General features: G+C 43.9%; 1 protein-coding gene across 3 annotated transcripts in view; it reads right to left on the bottom strand.

The window, feature by feature from the left end:
• LOC115171739 (interleukin-6 receptor subunit beta) overlaps window positions 1-27,817 on the bottom strand; it is a 30,403-nt gene that overhangs the window by 1,291 nt on the left and 1,295 nt on the right. For 2 of the 3 annotated variants that reach the window (XM_029728831.1, XM_029728832.1), the window contains exons 2-14: window positions 27,014-27,112; window positions 22,480-22,621; window positions 6,303-6,454; window positions 5,924-6,066; window positions 4,920-5,064; window positions 4,729-4,805; window positions 3,955-4,192; window positions 2,648-2,842; window positions 2,423-2,524; window positions 2,028-2,162; window positions 1,370-1,510; window positions 922-982; window positions 372-444 (exon numbers count right to left, since the gene is read on the bottom strand). In XM_029728831.1, coding sequence (XP_029584691.1) covers window positions 372-444; window positions 922-982; window positions 1,370-1,510; window positions 2,028-2,162; window positions 2,423-2,524; window positions 2,648-2,842; window positions 3,955-4,192; window positions 4,729-4,805; window positions 4,920-5,064; window positions 5,924-6,066; window positions 6,303-6,454; window positions 22,480-22,621; window positions 27,014-27,086 — 1,677 coding nt within the window. In that variant the 5' untranslated portion in view covers window positions 27,087-27,112. The remainder of the gene's footprint in view (window positions 1-371; window positions 445-921; window positions 983-1,369; window positions 1,511-2,027; window positions 2,163-2,422; window positions 2,525-2,647; window positions 2,843-3,954; window positions 4,193-4,728; window positions 4,806-4,919; window positions 5,065-5,923; window positions 6,067-6,302; window positions 6,455-22,479; window positions 22,622-27,013; window positions 27,113-27,817) is intronic. The other variant, XM_029728834.1, reaches the window with a different exon arrangement.

The raw sequence follows: 27,817 nt of genomic DNA, 5'->3' as shown, positions 1-27,817 counted from the left end.
GCCTGGTTCCTCTCTAGGTTTCTTCCTAGGTTTTTGGCCTTTCTAGGGAGTTTTTCCTAGGGAGTTTTTCCTAGCCACCGTGCTTCTTTCACATGCATTGCTTGGTGTTTGGGGTTTTAGGCTGGGTTTCTGTACAGCACTTTGAGATTTCAGCTGATATACGAAGGGCTATATAAATACATTTGATTTGATTCCCTTGTCCTAAATGGCTGGAGGAAGAAAAACCAGGCAGGAAGACATGATGAACTCCGGGCCTCTGCCTGGGGCTCTGTCCACCACTAACTAGAATACTATAGACTAACTAATATCACACTCACTGATAGTAGATCAGTCATTCACAGCCACATAATGATAGTCTGCTCTGCTCTCACCTGCAACTTCATCTGTTGGAGCAGTTTGCTGTTGCTGGGGTCAGGCACTTTCACACAAGTCTTCATTGGTATACTACAGAAAATACACAACAGTATCATTCACATACTGCACACCAAAAGAGTTGTGTTCCTTCAATTGACATGTTCATTTGTATATCACCCTAAAAGTGGTAGAAATGTATTATCCATTATGTTTTAGTTGAAAGGGGTATAACATATTGTTTGTTTTATGTTTTTGATCAAGACCATTGTTATGAATGAAGGGCACAATTGAAAGCCCAACTCAACTGCACGTTCTCATTTCCACTTCCTCAAGTGTTTCCCCTTTTGTAAACCTATTTCGGGCATGGGAGAACTTTCAGAGAGATAGAGGAAGGAGACATGAGAGAGCACCACACCCTGTATGTGTTCAGTCGGCACGAAACGTTGCAAAGCCTTTTAAAATATTTTGTGTCAGTGTGCCCTAATGAACATGGCCCTGGTTCAAGACAATGAGAAAATTATCAGAATCAGGCTATTTGGGTTGAAGTATGGGAATCCAGTCTCTCACATTATGATGATCAATAGCAACATCCCTGCTATTATTCCTGGCACCAGATATTTGAGGAAACCTGTGACAACAATGGGAGAGAGATGGGGAAGGTCAGAAGGCAAAATTACCAATTAGACCGCAATCCATGTTCATAATCACATACTGTAGCACAAAGGTCTATTTCATACAAGGCATGCATTCAATATTACACTGTTATTATTTTCTAAGGAACTTCAGGACCCTTTCTGTTTTAAAGGTGATGTTATATACAGTATTATACACAACCTACAATAATATATCTAGTTTTTTAATAATAAATAATAATTAGTGTTATACATGACCTCAGTGTCACCAGTTAGGTACATAAGCACTTAAAATATCTCATCACGGTTGTTAGAGAACCTATAACAGCTATATGCTTCTTGTCATCATTATCAAATTACTACATGGCAGAGTGGTAGAATACCATGGCTGTTCTCAGTAGAGAAGATGATGGTTTCACTGGGTCCCAGTCCAGCCTTAGTCTCAGCCCTGATCCAAACCTGGTGGTGACCCGATGTAAGTCCTAACAGATGGAAGCTGTTCTGGTCCCCACTCACGTTGCACACTGCAGATGAAGGAAAGGTTGAATGATTGGGAGCAAGGCCACTGATGTGTGGGAAGAGAGTGTGCAGCACAGTAGCCATTTCATTTTTTATTTATTTAACTTGGCAAATCAGTTAAGAACAAATTCTTCTTTACAATGACGGCCTACACCGGCCAAAACCGGACGACGCCAAGCCAATTGTGCGCCGCCCTATTGGACTCCCAATCACGGCCAGATGTGATACAGCCTGAAATTGAACCAAGGACTGTATTGACGCCTCTAGCACTGAGATGCAGTGTCTTAGACCACTGCGCCACTCGAGAACCAATAATGACAATAGGAGTTGGCAAGACAGAACAAACAGATCTGGGAACAGGCAAAAATATTTAATACTAGTTAAGCTACTACAATGTAATGCTATATTTTAGGGTAATGTACACAATGGGCAGTGGAGACCGCACTTTTATTATAACAATATAACATTGTAGCAACAAAAGATTTATCCCAGATGGTCCTCCACTGTCTTTGTGTTGTTTACCTTTAAATTTGTTTAATACCAGCTGATAGCGCAGTATGAGCCCCCTACTCTGGGTCAGGGAGACGTGTTGCCAGGACAAAATCACATGAGAGTCAGAGATGTACTGGGCCTTGAACTCAGTCACTTTGGGTGGGACTGAGGAGTGATTGAGAGAGGAGGAGATGGAGGTGAAATGGATAGAGGAATAGTCAAAAGCAGCAGAAAAATAAACTATAAATAAAAAATAAAAATATTTTACAGTGAGTTAAAAGGCCGGGCAAATTAACATTAGGTAAAGACGTGAAATTTCAAGTTAGTTTACTCCACTGAAAATCAGTCATGTGCACTAATTGCAGTGATTACATACTGGCAAGTACATTATAAAGAATTCTATTTCCATGCTCTAATATACTTACGTCCATGAAGAGAATACGAGATTGCAGATGCAAGCAGGCAGCTACTGTTGATGAACACTGCAAACAATGACACATTGTAGGCAGTGTAGTTCTCAAAATCACCTGTAGGTGGAGACAGAGACAAAGGCGATGCTGTCATCTTGAAACCAATTTGAAACATTACAAAATATGAATAAACATGTTCAGAGAGAAATGGTATTATAGATCAGTTTAAGCCACACAAACCTCTTAAAATGATTGACGTATGATTTTGGTGCACTTTTATCCAATCAAAGCCCTGTGTCGGAGGAAGTCCCACCTGTTTGTACTGCACCACATACTCATGCATGTTTTCAATAGGCTGGGGTGGCAGAGACCAGGATGCATTGAGGCTCAATATATCCTGGTTCACAGTGAAGGATAGCTTTGGCACCTGTAGACCTAAGCGAAAGAGAAAATGTGTGAATCTGTGAAGACAGAAACATACAAACCAACACTCTATTATCACAATCACACACACCTTTCAAATGAAATGAAATTGTATTTGTCACATGCGCCGAATACAACCTTACAGTGAAATGCTTACTTACAAGCCCTAACCAACAATGCAGTTAAAAAAAATAACAATAAGAAATAAAAGTAACTAATAATTAAAGAGCAGCAGTAAAACAACAATAGCGAGACTATATACAGGGAGTACCGGTGCAGAGTCAATGTGCGGGGGCACCGGTTAGTCGAGGTAATTGAGGTAATATGTACATATAGGTAGTTATTAAAGTGACTATTCATAGATAATAACAGAGAGGAGCAGCAGAAAAGAGAGGCGGGGTAATGCGAAAAGTCTGGGTAGCCATTTGATTAGATGTTCAGGAGTCTTATGGCTTGGGGTTAGAAGCTGTTTAGAAGCCTCTTGGATGTAGACTTGGTGCTCCGGTACCATTTTCCGTGTGGTAGCAGAGAAAACAGTCTATGACTAGCGTGGCTGGAGTCTTTGACCATTTTTAGGGCCTTCCTCTGACACTGCCTGGTATAGAGGTCCTGGATGGCAGGCAGCTTAGCCCTAGTGATGTACTGGGCCGTACGCACTACCCTCTGCAGTGCCTTGTGGTCGGAGGCCGAGCAGTTGCCATACCAGGCAGTATTGCAACCAGTCAGGATGCTCTCGATGGGGCAGCTGTAGAACCTTTTGAGGATCTGAGGACCATTTCCAAATCTTTTCAGTCTCCTGGGGAATAGGTTTTTGTCATTCCCTCTCCACGACTGTCTTGGTGTGCTTGGACCATGTTAGTTTGTTGGTGATGTGGACCCCAAAGAACTTGAAGCTCTCAACCTGCTCCACTGCAGCCCCGTCGATGAGAATGGGGGCGTGCTCGGTCCTATTTTTCCTGTAGTCCACAATCATCTCATTTGTCTTGATCACGTTGAGGGAAAGGTTGTTGTCCTGGCACCATACGGCCAGGTCTCTGACCTCCTCCTCATAGGCTGTCTCGTCGTTGTCGGTTGTTGTCGGACACTGTTGTTTCATCCGGAAACTTAATGATGGTTTCCCTTACCTGATGTGGGTAGAGCTAGGGAAGCAGGTTTGGTGGCACCCTGGGAATTGTAGACGGACACATCCACCCCTGATACACCCCGCAGAGAGGGTGTAAAGCGGCATCTCTTCTCTTGACAGACACAAAGGCCACCAGGCTCTGACATGGACACGTTCACAACCGCCACTGTCCCGTTACTGTGTGATAATGTCACCACGTACCCCAGCACCTTCCCCTGAGCCAACCAGCTGGGCATCTCCTGAGGATAGATACCAGACAGGGGTATTAGTTATAGCAGGCTATAGGGAAGGGGGTGTTTTGGGGAGGCAGGTAGCCTAGCGGTTGAGAGCATTGGGCCAGTAACCGAAATGTTGCTGGTTTGAATCCCTGAGACGACTAAGTGTAAAATCTCTTGATGTGCCCTTGAGCAAGGCACTCAGTCCTAATTGCTCCTGTAAGTCGCTCTGGATAAGAGTGTCTGCTAAATTATGCAAATATTTTGAAGTTCTTGTGATTAGAAAATGCATAATCCTTTGAAACATGAATCACTTGTCTAACCTGATTATATGGTACAGTTTGATATATATATACACACACACATATACATATACACACACATTACCTTTCAAAAGTTTGGGGTCACTTAGAAATGTCCTTGTTTTTTCCCAAACTTCCCCAAACTTTTGAACGGTAGTGTGAGTATATATATAATATATATATATATATATATATATATATATATATATATATATATATATATATTACCTATTATGATGGGATGCTGTGTTAACATACCTTCCACATAAGGGCACATTGAGAAAGCTCAGAGGTGACTCCACAGTCACTCCACACATCCAATGCTTTCACAGGCGCTGAGAAAGAGAGAGAAATAGTTTAATCATCTATCACCACAGAACAAGTGAACAAATATTTTCAAGCTGTGGAGACCACAGGATTACATTACCCTTCAGCACCCACTGACAGACCTGACTCAGAACTCTGTGCTGTGTAGACTGAGCTCCAGTCACTCATCAGGGCCTGAGGGCCCTCACAGACACAGCGCACCTGGAACTCATAAACAGTGTAGGGCCGTGGAGTCAGGAGCAGGAAGCTGCGTAGAATGTCCTCTTCCTGAGCAGGACATGAAAGAATGACACACAAAAGAACAAGGATGGGCAAGAGGCAGCCCCAGGGATGGGGGGATGAGGGATTATTTTGGATTAAAAAGCAACTCCAGGCTATATTGCACATTTAATAGCTTATAGAAAGTAAAATTATAATGGAGCTATATATTTTGAAATAGCTGGCCTTTTCTGCACGCAAATAGATTTTGACAAACAAATTGGTCCCAAAACAATCTGTGCGTGCGGCCCTCGTGTTACCCATCCCTAACTCAGAAGGACAACATTCCCAGTGCGAAATTCCCACAGATAATCGAGAGACAATGGTATTTCAATGTTTCATTCCCTACATCTAAGGGACTGAATGTTTGAAAAAATAAACAAGTGACCCTCCCCTATAACCAGAATAATAATTACAAAAAAGTGGATAGCAGAGAACATGATTATCATTTACCCTCACTCCTAGGACAGACCAGAGCCTTAGATATGCAGTTTTAGAAACTGTTCTTAGTTTTGTAAGCATTACATGGCAAAGTAGCCAAAGTTGTCTATCAACTGCAAAAAGTTAACACAACAGAACCAGTTACAACTGAAATACCTGATCATCAATGAACTAGAGAAAAAGCCATTCATTTTTTAACACAGCAACCACATATCATCAGGTAGGCCTATTTATATTTTGTATTTGTATTTATTATGGATCCCCATTAGCTGCTGCCAAAGTGGCAGCTACTCTTGTAGGTTTGGGTGGGAGGGAGTTTCCAACATATTTCTTATACCGGTCATTTTACTTTAAATCCATGAATGGAAGTGAACAAATGCACACTTGGGGAAATGAACAAAACCCCAGCCATGCACAGCTCACTCACCTGAGTCCAGCCATGCTGGTCCTGGGTGCGATACTGGACCTCACAGAGTTGGTCGGAGCTGCCTTGATCATCACACTGCAAAATCCAGTAGATCTCCAGAGGCTGAGAGCAATGGTGAGTGATTTCAGGGGTGGGTGGCTTTTCTAGTAGAGGAATGGATAGGGAAGAGAGGACAGAGTGGGAGAGTGAAAGAGAGAGCAAGAGAGAGAGCAGGAGATAGAGAGAGGGTGGGGGGAGAGAGTGAGGGTGGGGGGAGAGAAAGAGCACAAAAGAGAGTCAGTAAGACAGCGAGAGAGAGAGACAGAGACTGAAAGTGTCATGTCTGTCCCTCTGAATGAATTGGGAATGTACAGAGAAGAGTCATCCCTGACTGACTCACTGATATCGCCAGTGTTGAAGGCAGCCATTGTAGACGTGGCAGAGCCATGCTGGTTTGCAGCTTTGACCAACACAGTCAGGTCACTGTAACTGGTGTAAAGTTCACGAGGGATCACGCCACTCACATTGGTGCCCTCCACCGCGCTGCTAATGCTGAAAAGGAAGATGCAGGACACATAAATACACACCACTCAAACACCACATCTGACAGCACTGTGCAGACATACAGTCTTAGACCACAGACACAGACCTTGCTCCAACACACCAAGCATGCCACAGGGCTGCAGGTAGGGCTGTGACGGTCATGGAATTTTGGATGACGGTTATTGGCCAGTTAAATGACTGAGGTCACCGTAACAACTGTTCACATAGCAAAAGAAAAGACAAAGATTTTCAACTCACTGCCGCTCCTGACTGCATACGCTGCCATAGAAATACAATGAATAAAACGGGCGTCCTCATCATGTCAATGATGACATAATGGGTGGACTGGCGGCCATTGTGAGTGTACCCATAGGTGGAAAGCTAGGGGTGCATTCGTAAATTCACTCTGGAGAGCCAGAGAATATGCTCTGGGAATTCGTAAATTCAAAGAGTTGTCAGATTGTCAGTTCATAAATTCAGAGCGTTTCGCTCTCGGAGCGATCAGAGGTCACACTGGACACTCTGGCGGAAGAGTAGGTGATCCGAGCGTTCTGGCCTCACAATGGCACTCAAGCACCCAAGCTAACTGGATAAAGTTAGCTAGCTTGCAAGCTACTTCCAGACAAAAATGAGAGAAGACCTCACTGACCATTTTACTCACACTAGCAAAGCTGGTTAGGCTTTTTCTATGTTATCCAAAGTGTTGGTGACTGTAACTGTGCTGCTGGAAACAATTTAATCACGCTTAATTACACCGGCAATATTCAATGCTGTTGCGCGTTCGTAAATTTGTCAGTTATTCTGTGCTCTGGCACACTGAGATGAGAGCGCTCTGAAAACGGAGTAGACGGCCAGAGCAAATTTACGAACGCACCCCTCGGGTGAAGATGGAACAGCATCACTAATCCGCGCTGAATCAACCATGGGAACAACTCTAACGTTGTATCTACGGTGCCTAGGCAGAAGGCAAGCGGTCTGAAGCAGATCATAAGGCTGGTGAAGAAAAAAAGTATTTTTAAGTATTTTAATATTTTAAGCCAGAAAAAAATACACCAACCATCTAAACTCAGCAAAAAAAGAAACGTCCTCTCACTGTCAACTGCGTTCATTTTCAGCAAACTTAACATGTGTAAATATTTGTATGAACATAACAAGATTCAACAACTGAGACATAAACTGAACAAGTTCCACAGACATGTGACTAACAGAAATGGAATAATGTGTCCCTGAACAAAGGGGGGAGGTCAAAATCAAAAGTAACAGTCAGTATCTGGTGTGGCCACCAGCTGCATTAAGTACTGCAGTGCATCATACATACATAGACCGATGAAAAGGTACTGTGTGTCAACTAGGAAAATGAGAACCAAAACAAAATCATAGACTGCACCAGATTTGCCAGTTCTTGCTGTGAGATGTTACCCCACTCTTCCACCAAGGCACCTGCAAGTTCCCGGACATTTCTGGGGGGGAATGGCCCTAGCCCTCACCCCAGGTGTGCTCAATGGGATTGAGATCCGGGCTCTTCGCTGGCCATGGCAGAACACTGACATTCCTGTCTTGCAGGAAATCACGCACAGAACGAGCAGTATGGCTGGTGGCATTGTCATGCTGGAGGGTCATGTCAGGATGAGCCTGCAGGAAGGGTACCACATGAGGGAGGAGGATGTCTTCCCTGTAACGCACAGCGTTGAGATTGCCTGCAATGACAACAAGCTCAGTCCGATGATGCTGCGACACACCGCCCTAGCCCATGACAGACCCTCCAACTCCAAATCGATCCCGCTCCAGAGTACAGGCCTAGGTGTAGCGCTCATTCCTTCGACGATAAACGCGAAACCGACCATCACCCCTGGTGACACAAAACTGCGACTCGTCAGTGAAGAGCACTTTTTGACAGTCCTGTCTGGTCCAGCGACGGTGGGTTTGTGCCCATAGGCGACGTTGTTGCTGGTTTTGTCTGGTAAGGACCTGGCTTACAACAGGCCTACAAGCCCTCAGTCCAGCCTCTCTCAGCTTATTGCGGACAGTCTGAGCACTGATGGAGGAATTGTGTGTTCCTGGTGTAACTCGGGCAGTTGTTGTTACCATCCTCTACCTGTCCCGCAGGTGTGATGTTCGGATGTATTATCTGGTTGACCAAATTCGACACTCTCATTAACCTCCATGAAAAAACTTGGTGGGTAAAACAACGAAAAAACGCCACCTGCTGGAAAGAGACAGATTTTCCGCTGAGTTTTCTCATTCTCTTCGTCTCTGGTAGTAATCAATGGCACTGGTCCAATGTGGGTTTTTTTCCGGACGCTTCCACATGGAATTACTACGTTGTCTTAACCTTGTATCAAAGACAGTTCCAGTATGAAGATAGGCTAAAACTGCTTCTCCAATAGAAATCCCTGATCACACTTGTAGTTGATGTCATGGTGATGTTGGCTAGCTAAGCTTATGTGAAGAAACACTTCCAGTCAACTTCCAATATAGATATTTTCTTAGACAATGTAGCAAACATTGGTAAGAAGATAGATAATGATTTCAGGGATTTTTGTGATGATGAGTTATCTGAAATTGAGATAAAAGACTGTATTAAAAGCCTTAAGGACAATAGGTCTCCTGGAAATGATGGTTTAATAAGCGAGTTTTATAAAGCATTCAATGATAAATTGATTCCTTTCATTCTTGCTATGTTTCAAGATTCAATGGAAAAAGGGGAGTTACCGGCTTCCTTAAAGCAAGGTGTAATTACTTTGATTCCCAAACCTAATAAGGATACTCTTTATATAGACAACTGGAGACTGTTGAATAATGATGGGAAATAATTTGCCCTTGTATTTGCTAAGAGGTTGAAACAAGGCTTGTATCATATAATTGATGAAGAACAATCTGGTTTTATGCATGGTCGACACATTAGTAATAACATCAGGTTGATCTTAGATATGGGGTTTGGTGATTTATTTTTTTGAAAGCAGTCCAAACTTTATATAGTGGTTGTACTAGCTCTGTAAAATTAGCTCACGGGACATCCCAAATATTTGATATTGGCAGTGGCATTAGGCAGGGCTGCCCAATAAGTCCATTTTTATTTTTATTGGTTACTCAAATTATGGCTTTTCATCTCAAGAAAGGGAATTTTCAAGGTCTTTCATCACTTGGCAATGAATTTAAACTATGTCAACTGGCCGATGATACCACCATATTTCTGAGAGACAGGAATGAGGTTTCTAAAGCAGTTTCCTGTATTGAAGACTTTTCCTTAGTTTCGGGTTTGAAAATGAATATCAATAAGTCAGTCTTATTTCCACTCAAGGATTGTGTTTTACAGGAAGTATATGGTATCCCAATTAAAGATAAGGTTACTTATCTTGGAATTGTTATATGCAAGGATGAAAAACAAAGGAGTGAATTAAACTTTAACCCCATTATTGAGAAAACAAAGAAGAAATGTAACCTCTGGTTGATGAGAGATATTTCAATATACAGTCGGGTTTTATTGTCCAAAGCTGAAGGGTTATCCAGATCCGTTTATGTCTCGTTATCACTTACTTACCCCCTAAAATTGTAAAGGACTTAGATAAGATTCTTTATAATTTTATTTAGAGGAACAAGCCTCACTATCTACGAAAATACACTGCTCAAAAAAATAAAGGGAACACTAAAATTACCCATCCTAGATCTGAATGAATGAAATAATCTTATTAAATACTTTTTTCTTTACATAGTTGAATGTGCTGACAACAAAATCACACAAAAATAATCAATGGAAATCCAATTTATCAACCCATGGAGGTCTGGATTTGGAGTCACACTCAAAATTAAAGTGGAAAACCACACTACAGGCTGATCCAACTTTGATGTAATGTCCTTAAAACAAGTCAAAATGAGGCTCAGTAGTGTGTGTGGCCTCCACGTGCCTGTATGACCTCCCTACAACGCCTGGGCATGCTCCTGATGAGGTGGCGGATGGTCTCCTGAGGGATCTCCTCCCAGACCTGGACTAAAGCATCCGCCAACTCCTGGACAGTCTGTGGTGCAACGTGGCGTTGGTGGATGGAGCGAGACATGATGTCCCAGATGTGCTCAATTGGATTCAGGTCTGGGAAACGGGCGGGCCAGTCCATAGCATCAATGCCTTCCTCTTGCAGGAACTGCTGACACACTCCAGCCACATGAGGTCTAGCATTGTCTTGCATTAGGAGGAACCCAGGGCCAACCGCACCAGCATATGGTCTCACAAGGGGTCTGAGGATCTCATCTCGATACCTAATGGCAGTCAGGCTACCTCTGGCGAGCACATGGAGGGCTGTGCGCTCCCCCAAAGAAATGCCACCCCACACCATGACTGACCCACCACCAAACCGGTCATGCTGGAGGATGTTGCAGGCAGCAGAACGTTCTCCACGGCGTCTCCAGACTGTCACGTCTGTCACATGTGCTCAGTGTGAACCTGCTTTCATCTGTGAAGAGCACAGGGCGCCAGTGGCGAATTTGCCAATCTTGGTGTTCTCTGGCAAATGCCAAACGTCCTGCATGGTGTTGGGTTGTAAGCACAACCCCCACCTGTGGACGTCGGGCCCTCATACCACCCTCATGGAGTCTGTTTCTGACCGTTTGAGCAGACACATGCACATTTATGGCCTGCTGGAGGTCATTTTGCAGGGCTCTGGCAGTGCTCCTCCTGCTCCTCCTTGCACAAAGGCGGAGGTAATGGTCCTGCTGCTGGGTTGTTGCCCTCCTACGGCCTCCTCCATGTCTCCTGATGTACTGGCCTGTTTCCTGGTAGCGCCTCCATGCTCTGGACACTACGCTGACAGACACAGCAAACCTTCTTGCCACAGCTCGCATTGATGTGCCATCCTGGATGAGCTGCACTACCTGAGCCACTTCTGTGGGTTGTAGACTCCGTCTCATGCTACCACTAGAGTGAAAGCACCGCCAGCATTCAAAAGTGACCAAAACATCAGCCAGGAAGCATAGGAACTGAGAAGTGGTCTGTGGTTACCACCTGCAGAAACACTCCTTTATTGGGGGTGTCTTGCTAATTGCCTATAATTTCCACCTGTTGTCTATTCCATTTGCACAACAGCATGTGAAATGTATTGTCAATCAGTGTTGCTTCCTAAGTGGACAGTTTGATTTCACAGAAGTGTGATTGACTTGGAGTTACATTGTGTTGTTTAAGTGTTCCCTTTATTTTCTTGAGCAGTATAAATTCTCACTAATACCGAAGAACAAGGAGGTCTTGAGGTTTTAGATTTCAATACTCTATATAATACTTTTAAAATAAATTGGATTCTGAAGTATGTTAAGAACCAGAACAGTATTTGGAATGTCTTCTTTAAGTATTTATTTGACTCTGTTGGTGGTTTAGAAATCCCAGTAAAGTTGGCCAAATTCCATAAGCAGGCAATTTTAGCTTGGATGTTAGCATATAAACACACATTTTCCCCTCACAGATACTTTATATGGACAACAATATTCTATATACGATTTAAAACTAAGTCTCTTTTTTTCGTAACTGGTTTGAGAATAAAACTATTTTGGTCGGTCAGTTCATGAATGAGGATGAATATCTACTCTCATATGGGGAATTTCTTGATAAGTTTAAAATTCCAATAACCCCAAAAGAATATGCAATTGTTTTTGATGCGATTCCAAGGAGGGTTCCTCTGTGGTTGATGTTAGTAACATAGATTTACATTAAAATATATTCATTGGCAATATTAACATCAAAGATAAATGTAGTAATAAACAGATTAGGACTATTGTTTGTAATATTACAATTGTAGCGTTCGTCGCCTGGTGACGAGGAAGCGGACCAAAACGCAGCTGGGAGCGAACACATGTTTATTCTTTACACTGAATTAAACACGTACACAAAATCAAGAAAATGCCGATACGTTACTTGCTCAAAAACATAGAGACAACACCCCACCAACAGCGTGGGGAAAACAGCAACTTAAATGTGAAACAGCTGTCGCTAATTGTCTCTGATTGGGAATCGACAGAACCCAACATAGAAATAACCCACCTAGAGCCAACACAAGGCTAAAATGTAAACATAAAACAAACCAAGGAAAAATACCCAACATGACACACCCTGACCCAAAATACCCGAGTTCACCTGGTCAGGGCGTGACAGAACCCCCCCCCCCAACGGTGCGTACTCCCGGCGCACCAAACTTAAGTCTATTAGGGGGGGGACCCGGGTGGGCGCCTCACCCTCGGTGGAGGCTCTGGCCCCGGGCGTGTTCTTTCCCCCGCCTTCACCTTAACCCTACCCCTCTGGCCCAGACTGGACCACTGTGGAGCGGCATGCTCAGGCTCCGGAGCGGAGCCGTCGACCGGAACAGGAACGGGCCGGACAGGACTATGGACACGCACCGTTGGCTTGGTGCGGGGAACAGGAACGGGCCGGACAGGACTGTGGACACGCACCGTTGGCTTGGTGCGGGGAACAGGGATGGGCCGGACAGGACTGGGGACACGCACCACTAACCTGGTGCGGGGAGCAGGGACGGGCCGGACAGGACTGGGGACACGCACCACTAACCTGGTGCGGGGAGCAGGAACGGGCCGGGCCGGACTGGGGACACGCACCACTAACCTGGTGCGGGGAGCAGGGACGGGCCGGACAGGACTGGGGACACGCACCACTAACCTGGTGCGGGGAGCAGGAACGGGCCAGACAGGACTGTGAACACGTACTGGTGACCTGAAGCGTGGAGCCGGTTTAGACACTCGTCCTGGCTGGATGCCCATCCTAGCACGGCATGTGCTGGGCATGTCCACCGGACGCACCGGGCTGTGCGGGCGCACTGGCGACACAGCGCGCAACTCCGCTTCCCATGGCTTGGTGCGGGGAGCAGGGACGGGCCGGGCAGGACTGTGGACACGCACCGTGGGCTTGGTGCGGGGAACAGGAACGGGCCAGACAGGACTGTGAACACGCACTGGTGAACTGAAGCGTGGAGCCGGTTTAACCACTCGTCCTGGCTGGATGCCCATCCTAGCACGGCATGTGCTGGGCATGTCCACCGGACGCACCGGGCTGTGCGGGCGCACTGGCGACACAGCGCGCAACTCCGCTTCCCATGGCTTGGTGCGGGGAGCAGGGACGGGCCGGGCAGGACTGTGGACATGCACCGTGGGCTTGGTGCGGGGAACAGGAACGGGCCAGACAGGACTGTGAACACGCACTTGTGAACTGAAGCGTGGAGCCGGTTTAGCCACTCGTCCTGGCTGGATGCCCATCCTAGCACGGCATGTGCTGGGCATGTCCACGGACGCACCGGGCTGTGCGGGCGCACTGGCGACACAGCGCGCAACTCCGCATACCATGGCTCCTCCTCCAGATCTTCCCTCTGCAGGTCCTCAATCAACTGCCTCATCATCTTCGTCTCTTCCTCCGCCGTCATCCCCCACGAGAGCAGTGGTCTGGGCTCCTCCTCTGCCCTTCCGGACCACCCCATTAGCCCCCCCAAAAAAAAATTATTGGGGGTGTCTTCCGGGCCTCCTTGACCGCCGCCTGCGACTCCTTCCACCGGCTGGCTTTACCTCCTCGACCTGGGAATCCTTCCGCCAGGGTCCTTTCCCCGACTTGATCTCCTCCCAGGTCCAGAACTCCTTCCCCTCGCGAGCCCATCTCTCGCGCTCCTTTTCCTCCCGCTGCTTGGTCCTGGTTCGGTGGGGTGTGCTATAGGAACGTGTACTGGTTTTCCTCTGCCTGTGCTTGGTTTCATTGTATACACCACCGCAGAATTATTTAAGGGCTGCGTCCCTATATTTTTGGCGACCACATCCAGTTTTCTTGAATAAAGAAGTGTGGTCAAGAACTCTCTGTCTCCTGCGCCTGACTCTACCTCTCCTGTTTTTTTTCGAGCCAGCCCGTGACAACAATTCCCTCAGCAAGATTCTTTTGGTCAAATATCTATGGTGATATACAGTGGGGAGAAGCATTGAAAATTGCTAACAAATATTCTATCAGTAACAAAATAAAGGAAGTTTCATTTAAAATGTTACATAGAATTTATCCTGTGAAACATGTTTTGGAAAGATTCAAGCTAAATCTTGACTATAACTGTGATTTCTGTGGAATGGAGAAAGAGACCATTTTGCATTTGTTTTTTGCCTGTATTTATAGTAGAATTTTTTGGATTGACATACAGAATTTTGTTACAAAAAAATAGGAAAGGTTGTACTATTTAATGGTTTTGATACAATGATTTATTTCAGAAATTCTGACATAGATAAAGATATTTAATTCAACTGCTAATAATACTATGTACATTTCATATTCACAAATGCAAATGGTCTAATTCAAAACCAAACTTTTTTCACTTTATAAATGAATTTAAACAATATGGCACTACTTTAACTAAAATGAAAAACAAAAAGGCAATTAAAACTTGTTGTATTATTAATGAATATGATTTGTTTGTTTAGGATTCCTGGCAATGTAAATAGTTTGTATGTATGCTTGTTTGCATGTGACTATTCCTCTTTTGTTTGTTGATATTTGTTAATAAAAAATGAATAAAAAACACGGTTGTCTCGCATCGAACTGCGCATGTGCAAGCCGTCAAATCAAAGGCACTCCTTCAATATGAAGTCGTTTTTGACAAAAATTAAAACGTGTCAGTTTGTCACCTTCACGAGGTTTGAGTCATAACAAGTTCAACTACTTAATGGGGCTAGGGGGCAGTATTTGCACGGCCGGATAAAAAACATACCCGATTTAAACTGGTTACTACTCTTGCCCAGAAACGAGAATATGCATATAATTTGGATAGAAAACACTCTAAAGTTTCTAAAACTGTTTGAATGGTGTCTGTGAGTATAACAGAACTCATATGGCAGGTCAAAACCTGAGAAGATTCCATACAGGAAGTGCCCTGTCTGACAATTTGTTGTCCTTCTGTTGCATCTCTATCGAAAATACAGCATCTGTGCTGTAACGTGACATTTTCTAAGGCTTCCATTGGCTCTCTAAAGCCGCCAGAAAGTGGAACGGGGTGTCTGCTGTCTCTGGGCAAAGAACAACAGTAGAATTTGTAAGTGGTAAGCCTGGGGACAGTAACACTGAGATGCGCGTTCACGAGACTACTCCATTTTTTTCTTTCAGTCTTTGAATGAATACAACGTTGCCCGGTTGGAATATTATCGCTATTTTACGAGAAAAATAGCATAAAAATTGATTTGAAACAGCGTTTGACATGCTTCTAAGTATGGTAATGGAATATTTTGACATTTTTGGGCACGAAATGCGCTCACGCGTCACCCTTCAGATAGTGACCCGAACGCACGAACAAAACTGAGCTATTTGAATATAACTATGGATTATTTGGAACCAAAACAACATTTGTTGTTGAAGTAGAAGTCCTGGGAGTGCATTCTGACGAAGAACAGCAAAGGTAATCCAATTTTTCTAATAGTAATTCTGAGTTTAGTGAGCCCCAAACTTGGTGGGTGTCAAAATAGCTAGCCGTGATGGCCGAGCTATGTATTCAGAATATTGCAAAATGTGCTTTCGCCGAAAAGCTATTTTAAAATCTGACACCGCAATTGCATAAAGGAGTTCTGTATCTATAATTCTTAAAATAAATGTTATGTATTTTGTGAATGTTTATCATGAGTAATTTAGTAAATTCACCGGAGGTTTTCGGTGGGTATGCTAGTTCTGAACATCACATGCTAATGTAAAAAGCTGTTTTTTGATATAAATATGAACTTGATTGAACAAAACATGCATGTATTGTATAACATAATGTCCTAGGAGTGTCATCTGATGAAGATCATCAAAGGTTAGTGCTGCATTTAGCTGTGGTTTTGGTTTTTGTGACATATATGCTTGCTTTGAAAATGGCTGTGTGATTATTTTTGGCAGTGTACTCTCCTGACATAATCTAATGTTTTGCTTTCGCTGTAAAGCCTTTTTGAAATCGGACAATGTGGTTAGATTAACGAGAGTCTTGTCTTTAAAATGGTGTAAAATAGTCATATGTTTGAGAAATTGAAGTTATAGCATTTTTGAGGTATTTGTATTTTGCGCCACGCGATTCCACTGGCTGTTGACTAGGGTGGGACGGCTAGCCCAAGGAGGTTAAAGCTACAATATGTCATTTTTTGGGCAACCGGACCAAATTGACATAGAAATTAGTGTTTTAGATCTGTCATTCTCATTGAAAGGAAGTTTAAGAAGAGGAATATGTTCTATGTGCGCTATTTCTATGCTTCCCGTTCTTAAGTTTCGTTTTTTGCGTCTTTTACTTTCGGTTTTGTACACAAGCTTCAAACAGCTGAAAATACCATATTGTTGGTTGTGGAAAAGATATTAGATGGTACAATGATTCTCCACACTATACTTGCTTGTTTTGTCACAAACTGAAATTAGGCGAGCTATTAGAATTTTAGCAAACATAGTGCATCTTTAAGACATTGGCTCGAATCTAGGTTGTGCCTTTCGATTTCAATAAAATTAACAACTAAAGGAAGAATTTGTCACTTCTCTCATTGACTTCTCAAACCCCACGCCTGGTCTGTTTGATCTGTTTCTCAAGAGTTCCCGGAAGTTTTGCGATATTGTGACTCTGGGTTTAGAAACTCTGTGCTTGTATTTTTTTTAACCTAGACTGCTAGTCTAGGTAAGAAAATACAAAGATTAAGGCATTGTAATAATTCCATGCAGAAACATTTGAAAATAAACATTCATGTTGTCTTACTGTTGTCTTAACCTTGAAATCTTCAACCTATATGTTGGATAGACGGTTGTAATATTGTTTCTTGCAATAGCATAAAGCGCTTATTTTTTCACCAGCTTTATGATATGCTTCAGACCGGTTGCCTTCTTCCTAGGCACTGTAGCTACAATGCTTGACTTGGTCCCATGGTTGATTCTGTCACGACTCCCGCCGAAGTCGGCCCCTCTCCTTGTTCGGGGCGGCGTTCGGCGGTCGACGTCACCGGCTTACTAGTTGCCACCGATCGATGTTTCACTGTTCATTTGGTTTTGTCTTTATTGTGTACACCTGTTTTTGATTTCCCTAATTATGTTCATTATTTAACCTCTGCATTTCCTGTTTGTCTTGTCGGTGATTGTTTCCTGTTTTGTGTAGTTGGAGGTGTTTCTCCGAACTATGTATTTTTCTATGAGAAGATTTAATGCTATTTTGAGAAAACATGTTTGTTTACATTTATCCCTGTGTCCTGCGCCTGACTCCTCTACTTCTCTAAAGAAAACCATTACAGATTCAGAGCGGTACAACTTTCGCATTATTGTGACGTTAACCTTCCCATCTTCAACCTAGGAGCAAAGCAGGAAGTAAAAGCAGGACGCGTACCCATCAGTATGTGCTGTGATTTGTTGATTAAACTCAACTGACATTCCAATGTACGAGCCACATCAGTTAAAATCATTAGAATTAAAATGTTACATTACCATGGAAATTATTGCATCACAATAGAAGGCAGCCATTGCGAGAGTACCCATGAGTTTCCAAGTCAAATTGCCAGGGTTAGAGGTTCCAAGCCTGTTTTATTCATTCTACAGTATTTCTGTGTGTGCTGCTGCTGCAGGGAGAGAGGTTTTACCTAAGCAACCGAAGACTTGTTTGCTACAACACCTTGTTTGTTTCAGCAAAGAGCAACGAAGTTTCATGTTGTTGTTAAGAGTCCATGTTACCGCAGAAACGGCCTAAACCACAAGAATGCCCAGCCGTCCCATCTTCAGTCAGTCGTTTGTTCCACAACATGGTTATGACAGTTATTTTATTTTCATGACAGTTTTCATCCATAACCGTCGATTACACGGTTATACAGTAATTGTGCCAGCCCTAGCTGCAGGTTAGCATTGTGAATGCGCATTACCCCACCACCGTGGAAAATAAAGCCAAATTCCCACTTCCCACTTGGTTACGAACGCAGCATAAGAGTCCGCATCTTATGCTGCATTTGTAACCAAGTGGAAAGTGGGAATTTACCACCATAGGGTTAGATATAGGACTCTTGATGAATAAAACCCGTTTTTGGCATGGACAGTGCCAATGAGGGCTTAGAAAAGTAATAACACGTGATAATAAAAGTAATAATAAATACAAAATGAGTAACGACAACTTGGCTATATACACGGGGTACCAGTACCGGGTCGATGTGCAAGGGTACAGTGCTTCAGAAAGCATTCAGACCCTGTGACTTTTTTCATATTTTGTTATGTGACAGGCTTATTCTAAAATTGACTAAATCATTTTCCCCCTCATCAATCTACACACAATACCCCAAAATGAAAAAGCAAAAACAGTTTATTTGATTTTAAAACATAAAAAAACGTAAATAAACATTTACATAAGTATTCCGATCCTTCACTCAGTACTTTGTTGAAGCACCTTTGGCAGCGATTACAGCCTTGAGTCTTCTTGGGTATGACACTAAAAGCTTGGCACAAATGTATTTGGGGAGTTTCTCCCATTCTTCTCTGCAGATCCTCTCAAGCTCTGTCAGGTTAGATGGGGAGAGTCGCTGCACAGCTATTTTCAGGTCTCTCCAGAGATTTTCAATCGGGTTCAAGTCCGGGCTCTGGCTGGGCCACTCAAGGACATTCAGAGCCTTGTCCTGAAGCCACTCTTGCATTGTCTTGGCTGTTTGCTTAGGGTTGTTGTCCTGTTGGAAGGTGAACCTTCGGCAGAGTCTGAGGCCCTGAACGCTCTGGAGCAGGTTTTTATCAAGGATCTTTCTGTACTTTGCTCTGTTCATCTTTCCCTCGATCCTGACTAGTCTCTCAGTCCCTGCCGCTGAAAAACATCCCCACAGCATGATGCTGGCACCACCATGCTTCACTGTAGGGATGGTGCCAGGTTTCCTCCAGATGTGACGCTTGGTATTCAGGCCAAAGAGTTAAATCTTGGTTTCATCAGACCAGAGAATCTTGTTTCTCATGGTCTGAGAGTCTTTAGGTGCCTTTTGGCAAACTCCAAGCAGGCTGTCATGTGTCTTTTACTGAGGAGTGGCTTCTGTCTGGCCCCTCTAACATAAAGGCCTGATTGGTGGAGTGCTGCAGAGATGGTTGTCCTTCTGGAAGGTTCTCTCATCTCCACAGAGGAACTCTGGAGCTCTGTCAGAGGGACCATCGCCTTCTTGGTCACCTCCCTGACCAAGGCCCTTCTCCCCCAATTGCTCTGGCCAGCCGGCCAGCTCTAGGAAGTCTTGGTGGTTCCAAACTTCTTCCATTTAAGAATGATGGAGGCCACTGTGTTCTTGGGGACATGTGTTGATACTCTTCCCCAGATCTGTGCCTCGACAAAATCCTGTCTCGAAGCTCTACGGACAATTCCTTCGACCTCGTGGCTTGGTTTATGGTCTGACATGCACTGTCAACTGTGGGACCTTATATAGACAGGTGTGTGCCTTTCCAAATCATGTCCAATCAGTTGAATTTACGACAGGTGGACTCCAATGAAGTTGTGGAAACATCTCAAGGATGATCAATGGAAAGAGGATGCACCTGAGCTCAATTTCAAGTCTCATAGAAAAGGGTCTGAATACTTATGTAAATAAGGTATTTCTGTTTTATATTTAATAACTTTGAAAAAAGTTTCAACGTAAAAAAAACTGTTTTTGCTTTGTCATTATGGGCTATTGTGTGTAGATTGATGAGGAAAAACGTTAATTTTATCATTTTTAGTATAAGGCTATAACATAACAAAATGTGGAAAAAGTCAAGGGGTCTGAATACTTTCCAAATGCACTATACGTACATATAACTAGGAATAAAGTGACTAGGCAACAGGATAGATAATAGACAGTAGTAGCAGCATATATGTGATGAGTCAAAGAAGTTAGTGCAAATATGGTCAGTGCAGATTGTCCGGGTAGCTATTAAACTATCTATTTAAAGGTCTTATGGCTTGGGGGTCGAAGCTGTGTAGGTGTGTGTGAACCATAATAGATCCTTAGTGATGTGGACATCGAGGAACTTGAAGCTCTCGACCCACTCCATTACAGCCCTGTCGATGTGAATGAGGGGGTGCTTTGCCTTCCGTTTCCTGTAGTCCACGATCAGCTCCTTTGTCTTGCTGACTTTTGAGGGAGAGGTTGTTGCCCTGGCACCACACTGCCAGGTCTCTGGCCTCCTCCCTATGGGCTGCCGTCGTTGCTGATTATGCCTACCACCGTTGTGTCGTCAGCAAACTTAATGATGGTGTTGGAGTCGTGCACGGCCACACAGTTGTGGGTGAACAGGGAGTACAGGAGTGGACTAAGCATGCACCCCTGAGGGGCCCCCGTGTTTAGGGTCATTGTGGCAGATATGTTGTTGCCTACCCTCACCACTTGGGAGCGGCCCGTCAGGAAGTCCAGGATACAGTTGCAGAGGGAGGTGTTCAGTGCCAGGGTCCTTAGCTTAGTGATGAGCTTGGAGGGCACCATGGTGTTGAATGCTGAGCTGTAGTCAATGAACAGCATTCTCACATAGGTGTTCCTCTTGTAAAGGTGGGATAGGGCAGTGTGGAGTGCAATAGAGATTGCGACATCTGTGAATTTGTTGGGGCGGTATGCGAATTGGAGTCGGTCCAGGGTGTCTGGGATGATGAGTACCTTGATGTTCTTGGGCACAGGGACTATGGTGGTCTGCTTGAAACAAGTAGGTATTACAGACTGGCTCAGGGAGAGGTTGAAAATGTCAGTGAAGACACTTGTGTGGAGTAAAGGTGATCTAGAGTTTTGTCGTCTGTAGTTGCACAGGTGACATGCTGGTAGAAATGGCGTAAGACAGATTTAAGTTTCCCTGCGTTATAATCTCCGGCCACTAGGAGCGCGACCTCTGGATGAGCATCTTCTTGTTTGTTAATAGTGCCATACAGCTTGTTGAGTGCGGTCTTAGTGCCAGCATCGGTTTGTGGTGGTAAATAAACAGCTACAAAAATATAGATGAAAACTCTCTTCGTAAATAGTATGGTCTACAGCTTATCATGATGTATTCTAACTCAGGTGAGTAGAACCTCGAGACTTCCTTAACATTAGAGAACACCAGCCATTGTTAACAAAGAGACACACGCCTCAGCTTTATACCTCTTCAAACAACACAAACAACGCAGCATGCACTCTTTCAGTTTGTTTGCCAACTCATAGAAGTAGTAAAAACATTTTTTGGACTACTTCAAAATAGAGATGGCCTCAATGGCACTGCCTGAGCGCTCACAGATGCCATAATGGGACATATATAAAGATGACATCTCTATCATTCTCTGTGTTTACCACACATGAATGGAAGAAAAAAAAATCCTCCAACTAGTAATTACTAGTGGGAAACTTGTCTGTTTCGCTCGCTTGAATGCTTTATCTGAGATTGATATGTCTTTCTGTCGGTGGCCTCTCTGTCAAATAAATGATCACTATTTCAATATTTTATTTGGACCGACAAGGAGGTACGGTAAGGCACATAAGCCCGGCCCTGGCACGGGCAGAACCATTGAGCCATCTCCATTTTGAATAAGTCAATTTTCTTCTTCTACTACTTCTATGAGTTGGCAAACAAACTGAAAGGGTTCATACTGCCATCTAGAGTGTGTTGTTTCAACAGGTATAAAGCCAAGGATGGCGATTTACTACCACCTACAGTTATGGAATGTTTACTCAAGAGTATAATTCATTGGCTGATCCCTCCTGATGACCCGGATGGAATCATGTGATCCTTCCTTCACCCATAGGAAGTCCCACCCAGTTGACTACTTTAAAATGGTGAATCCTTTGATGACAATGTCCATGCCAAATGGGTTTTATCCATATAGAGTCCTCTATCTAACGTTATGGTGGTAAATTCCCACTTCCCGCTTGGTTACAAACGCAGCATTAACCCATCGGTTTCTAAACACCACGAGTCACCGAGGGTTTCCAAACACAGCGAATAAACAGCTATTCTTGCATCTGTGTAGAAACAGTATATGATAGTTATGATAGCCTATGTCTGGGTCATTTGTGAATATGATTATAGATGTCCTGTATATACTGTATTAAGATGGGATGTATACAGGCTATAGTAGACATGTCTTTACCCCTCTGTAGAATTCCAGTGCAGGCTGTAGGAGGTGGGGATCTGTGGGTCCTGTCCTGGATCCCAGAAACAGTGGATATCTGCCTGTCGTCCCTCCGTATAGGGGATGTGACACTGGGGAGCGGAGGGAGGAGATGGAGGGCCTGCAGAGAGTGAGGGAGACAATGAGGAGGGAGGTAGAAGTGAATTTCAATTGATAGAGAAAAAGAGACAGACAAAAAGAGACAAATCCAATCAAAGTTTATTTGTCATGTACACAGTTTTGCAGATGTTATCACAGATGCAGCAAAATTCTTACGTTTCTATCTCCAACAATGCAACAATATCTAGCAATACAATAATAATACACACATAATCCAAAAGCCCAAAAAATTATGAAAAATGAAGACATATCAGAACGAGCAATGTCAGAGTCCGGAATATAAATAATATATATATGAATATGAATGGTGTGTATAGACAGGATGGACAGTAGGTAAATAGAAAAGGTCTGTACAGCAGTAGTTTGGTAATTTTGTAAAAAAATGTATTTCACCTTTATTTAACCAGGTAGGCCAGTTGAGAACAAGTTCTCATTTACAACTGCGACCTGGCCAAGATAAAGCAAAGCAGTGCGACACAAATAACAACACAGAGTTACACATGGAATAAACGAACATACAGTCAATAACACAATAGAGAAAAAGTCTATATACAGTGTGTGCAAATGAGGTAAGATAAGGGAGATAAGGCAATAAATTGGCCATAGTGGCGAAATAATTACAATTTAGCAATTAAACACTGGAGTGATAGATGTGCAGAAGATGAATGTGCAAGTAGAGATACTGGGGTACAAAGGAGCAAAAAAATAAATAACAGTATGGGGATGAGGTAGTTAGGTAGGATGGGCTATTTACAGATGGGCTATGTACAGGTGCAGTAATCTGTGAGCTGCTCTGACAGCTGGTGCTTAAAGTTAGTGAGGGAGATATATGCCATTCAGTGATTTTTGCAATTCGTTCCAGCCATTGGCAGCAGAGAACTGGAAGGAATAGTTATATAGGATGAGCCATGACTAGAATACAGTATATAAATATAAAGTGGGTAAAACATTATTACAGTGGCCCCCCGAGTGTCGCAGCAGTCTAAGGCACTGCAGTGCTTGAGGCATCACAAGAGATCCAGGTTCGATCCCGGCTGTGTCGCAGCTGGCCGCGACTGGGAGACCCATGATGCGGTGCACAATTGTCCCAGCGTCGTCCGGGTTAGGGAAGGGTTTGGCCGGCCGGGATGCCCTTGTCCTATCGCGCTCTAGCGACTCCTGTGGTGGGCCGGGCGCATGCACACTGACACTGTCGCCTGTTGTAGTGTGTTTCCTCTGACACATTAGAGCGGCTGGCTTCTGGGTTAAGAGAGCAGTGTGGCTTGGCAGGTTTGTGTTTCAGAGGACGCATGGCTCTCAACCTTCGCCTCTCCCGAGTCCGTACGGAAGTGGCAGCGATGGGACAAGACTGTAACTACCAACTGGGGAGAAAAAGGGGTAAAACATTTTTTATAATAATAACATTATTAAAGTGACCAGTGTTCAATGACTCTATGTACATTGGGCAGCAGTTTCTAAGGTGCAGGGTAGAGTACCAGGTGGTAACCGGCTAGTGACAGTGTCTAAGGTTCAGGGCAGGGAACTGGGTGGAGGCCGGCTATTGATGACTGTTTAACAGTCTGAGATGGCCTGGAGAAGCTGTTTATCAGTCTCTCGGTCCAGGCTTTGATGTGCCTGTACTGTCTCCGCCTTCTAAATGGTAGCGGTGAACAGGCCATGGTTCGGGTGACTGAGGTCCTTGATGAGCTTCTTAGCCTTCCTGTGATACCGGTGTTCTAGATGTCCTGGAGAGCAGGCAGTTTGTCCCCAATGATGTGTTGGGCTGACTGCACCACCCTCTGGAGAGCCCTGCGGTTGAGAGTGATACAGCACCACAGGATACTCTAGGTGGTGCATCTGCAGAAGTTTGTGAGGGTCTTAGGGGCCAAGCTGAATTTCTTCAGCCTGTTCAACCATTTCAGGTCCTAAGTGATTTGCACGTTGGGGAACTTGAAGCTTTTGACCCTCTCCACTGCAGCCCAGTCAATGTGGATGGGGGCGTGCTCTCTCCGCTGTCCTACGTTTTGTTGACGTTGAGGGAGAGGTTATTTTCCTGGCACCACTCCGTCAGGGCCCTCACCTCCTCCCTGTAGGCTGTCTCGTCGTTGTTGGTAATCAGGCCTACCACTGTTGTGTCGTCTGCAAACTTGATGATTGAGTTGGAGACGTTGCGTGGCGGTTTCACGTAAACAGATAGTGAGAGAGAAAGAGAGAAAAAAATCCAGATGACATTCACCTTTAAAGGAACTGTGCCAGTTTAGCGTTCCTTCTATTGTCATTGCCATCCTCTTTAACCTAGACCCCCCCCTCACACACACACACACACAACATTGAAACCACAAGCACACACTGAGAGCGTTTCAAGGAACATGAAGCCCAAACAGTAAATGATAACAAGACAGAGATTTTGCGAGGTGGTGACACCCTTCCTCTCTCAGAGTTCCTCTCCTCTTCAAGTATCAGTATGAAACATAAAATCATAACCACACACCAAGGGTTCTGTTCATTAGGCATCAAACAGACGAAAAACGTCTGAAACCGGGAGGAACTACCTGGACTTGTCCAATAAGAAACACTCATATGCGTTTTCCATTGCAAAATGTTTTCCGTTGCCTTCTATAATGAACACAACACAAGGTCCATAGCATATGTGATATGACTAACAGGGTGGTGATTAGGAACCATTTACCTCTTGGTCCCCTACGCATTAGTTAAGACTGATACTGATGTGATCTCTATGGAAGGTTGTGTTGAATAAAAGGAAGGAAATGGGGATGCATAAAGTCTAGCAGATGTTATAGCGGGTGCAGCGAAATGCTTGTGTTATATTGCATGTCAGAGCAAAAATCAAGCCATGAGGTTCAAGGAATTGTCCGTCGAGCTCTGATTGTGTCGAAGCACAGATCTGGGGAAGAGTACCAACACATTTCTGCAGCATTGAAGGTCCCCAAGAACACAGTGGCCTCCATCATTCTTAAATGGAAGAAGTTTGGGACCACCAAGAGACTTCCTAGAGCTGTCAGCTCGGCCAAACTGAGCAATCGGGGGAGAAGGGCCTTGGTCAGGGAGGTGACGAAGAACCCGATGGTCACTCTGACAGAGCTCCAGAGTTCCTCTGTGAAGATGGGAGAAACTTCGAGAAGGACAACCATCTCTGCAGCACTCCACCAATCAGGCCTTTATGGTAGAGTGGCCAAACAGAAGCAACTCCTCAGTAAAAGGCACATAACAGCTCGCTTGAAGTTTGCCAAAAGGCACCTAAAGGACTCTCAGACCATGAGAAACAAGATTCTCTGGTCTGATGAAACTAAGTTTGAACTCTTTGGCCTGAATGCCAAGCGTCTGGAGGAAACCTGGCACCATCCCTACGGTGAAGCATGGTGGTGGCAGCATCATGCTGTCGAGATGTTTTTCAGCGGCAGGGACTAGAAGACTAGTCAGGATCGAGGGAAAGATGAATGGAGCAAAGTACAGAAAGATCCTTGATGAAAACCTGCTCCAGAGCGCTCAGGACCTCAGACTGGGGCGAAGGTTCACCTTCCAACAGGACAACGACCCTAAGCACACAGCCAAGACAACACAGGAGTGGCTTCGGGACAAGTCTATGAATGTCCTTGAGTGGCCCAGCCAGAGCCCAGACTTGAACCCGATCGAACATCTCTGGAGAGACCTGAAAATAGCTGTGCCTCGACGCTCCCCATCCAACCTGACAGAGCTTGAGAGGATCTGCAGAGAAGAATGGGAGAAACCCCCCAAATACAGGTGTGCATTTTTGTTATACTGTTTATACATACTGTGTATTTACAATGCATTGAGAAAGTGCATGAGAAAACTCAAGGCCCTAATCACTTCCAAAGGTCCTTCAACAAAGTACTGAGTAAAGGGTCTGAATACTTATGTAAATGCTATATTTCAGTTCTGATATTGTTATGGGGTATTGTGTGTAGATTAATGAGGGAAAAAACTAATTTAATACATTTTAGAATAAGGCTGTAACTTAACAAAAATGTGGAAACAGTCAAGGGGTCTGAATACTTTCCAAATGCACTGTAAATACACAGTATGTATAAACAGTATAACAAAAATGCAATGTACTGTAGTAGATGTATTAAAATGAGATATGTGAAGAATACAGTTCATGAATACACAGTGTGAAAAACAGTATAAAAGAAACGGTCCAGTGTTTAACAATAAGAATGAACTAATAACATAGACATACAATCAGATCAAACATATAGATCAGCATTATGGTTTAGTCCATCTAAATTATTTGAAGAAACCCCAGAGCTGATCAGTGAATGGGGGATCTGAGGGTGTGTCAAATAGAGATTATAAATAGTCACAAGGAGAATTTTCTGGTCACATGACTTTACCAGGAAAAAGATCTGGGATCAGTCCAGTGTGAAGGACTCACCTGGTTGAGGTAAGCAGGTGTGTTGTAGGAGCAGCAGGATCAGCAGGAGGCATGGGACTCTGGGCCATGCCATTACTCACACCACTATGCCATCAGCACCTATGGAAAACACACACACACACACACCAAATGAGTGGTGAATGGCAGGTGTATGAATGTTTCAGAATTCTCACACACACAGATGCGGACACACGCACAGACAAAACTTTTACACACACACACACATCCTTAAAGGTCCAATGCAGTCAGATTTAATATCAATATCAAATCATTTCTGGGTAACAAATAAAAAGTACCTTACTGTGGTTGTTTTCAATTAAAATAATCAACAACAACATAGCTTCTTAGCAAAGAGCGATTTATAAAGCAAGAATTTTGCTAGGACTGTCTGGGAGTGATCTAAGTAGGGAATGTCAAACTGAAAAGTAGCTGTTACTGGCAGAAACTCTCTTTCTTATTGGTCTATTAACTCATTTAACGCCAGGTGATGTCACCAGGCAGGTCAAATCTCCATCCCACCAAAACAGGCTGAAATGTCAGGTGGCTTTTTCAAACAGCTCCTACACTAAACGGGCATTATCATAATTTTCACAATTTCACAGTATTATTCCAACCTCATAGTGTGGAAATATATATAAAATACAGGAGCATCACTGCACTGGGCCTATAGTCCTTCATTGAAATAATAACAAAGTGGTCAACCGCCTCTGTTTTGGTAAAAAGATGAGGGAGAAATGTAACCACTCTCAAATTCATAGACAGGGCTATGGATGCAAGGACTGACCATGCATGGTATCAAAATGA

This window comes from Salmo trutta, chromosome 32, assembly GCF_901001165.1.
Source record: "Salmo trutta chromosome 32, fSalTru1.1, whole genome shotgun sequence".
Lineage (NCBI taxonomy): Eukaryota > Metazoa > Chordata > Actinopteri > Salmoniformes > Salmonidae > Salmo > Salmo trutta.
The sequence above is the reverse complement of the archived record's forward strand: the minus strand, read 5'-3'. Positions and strand labels throughout refer to the sequence as shown.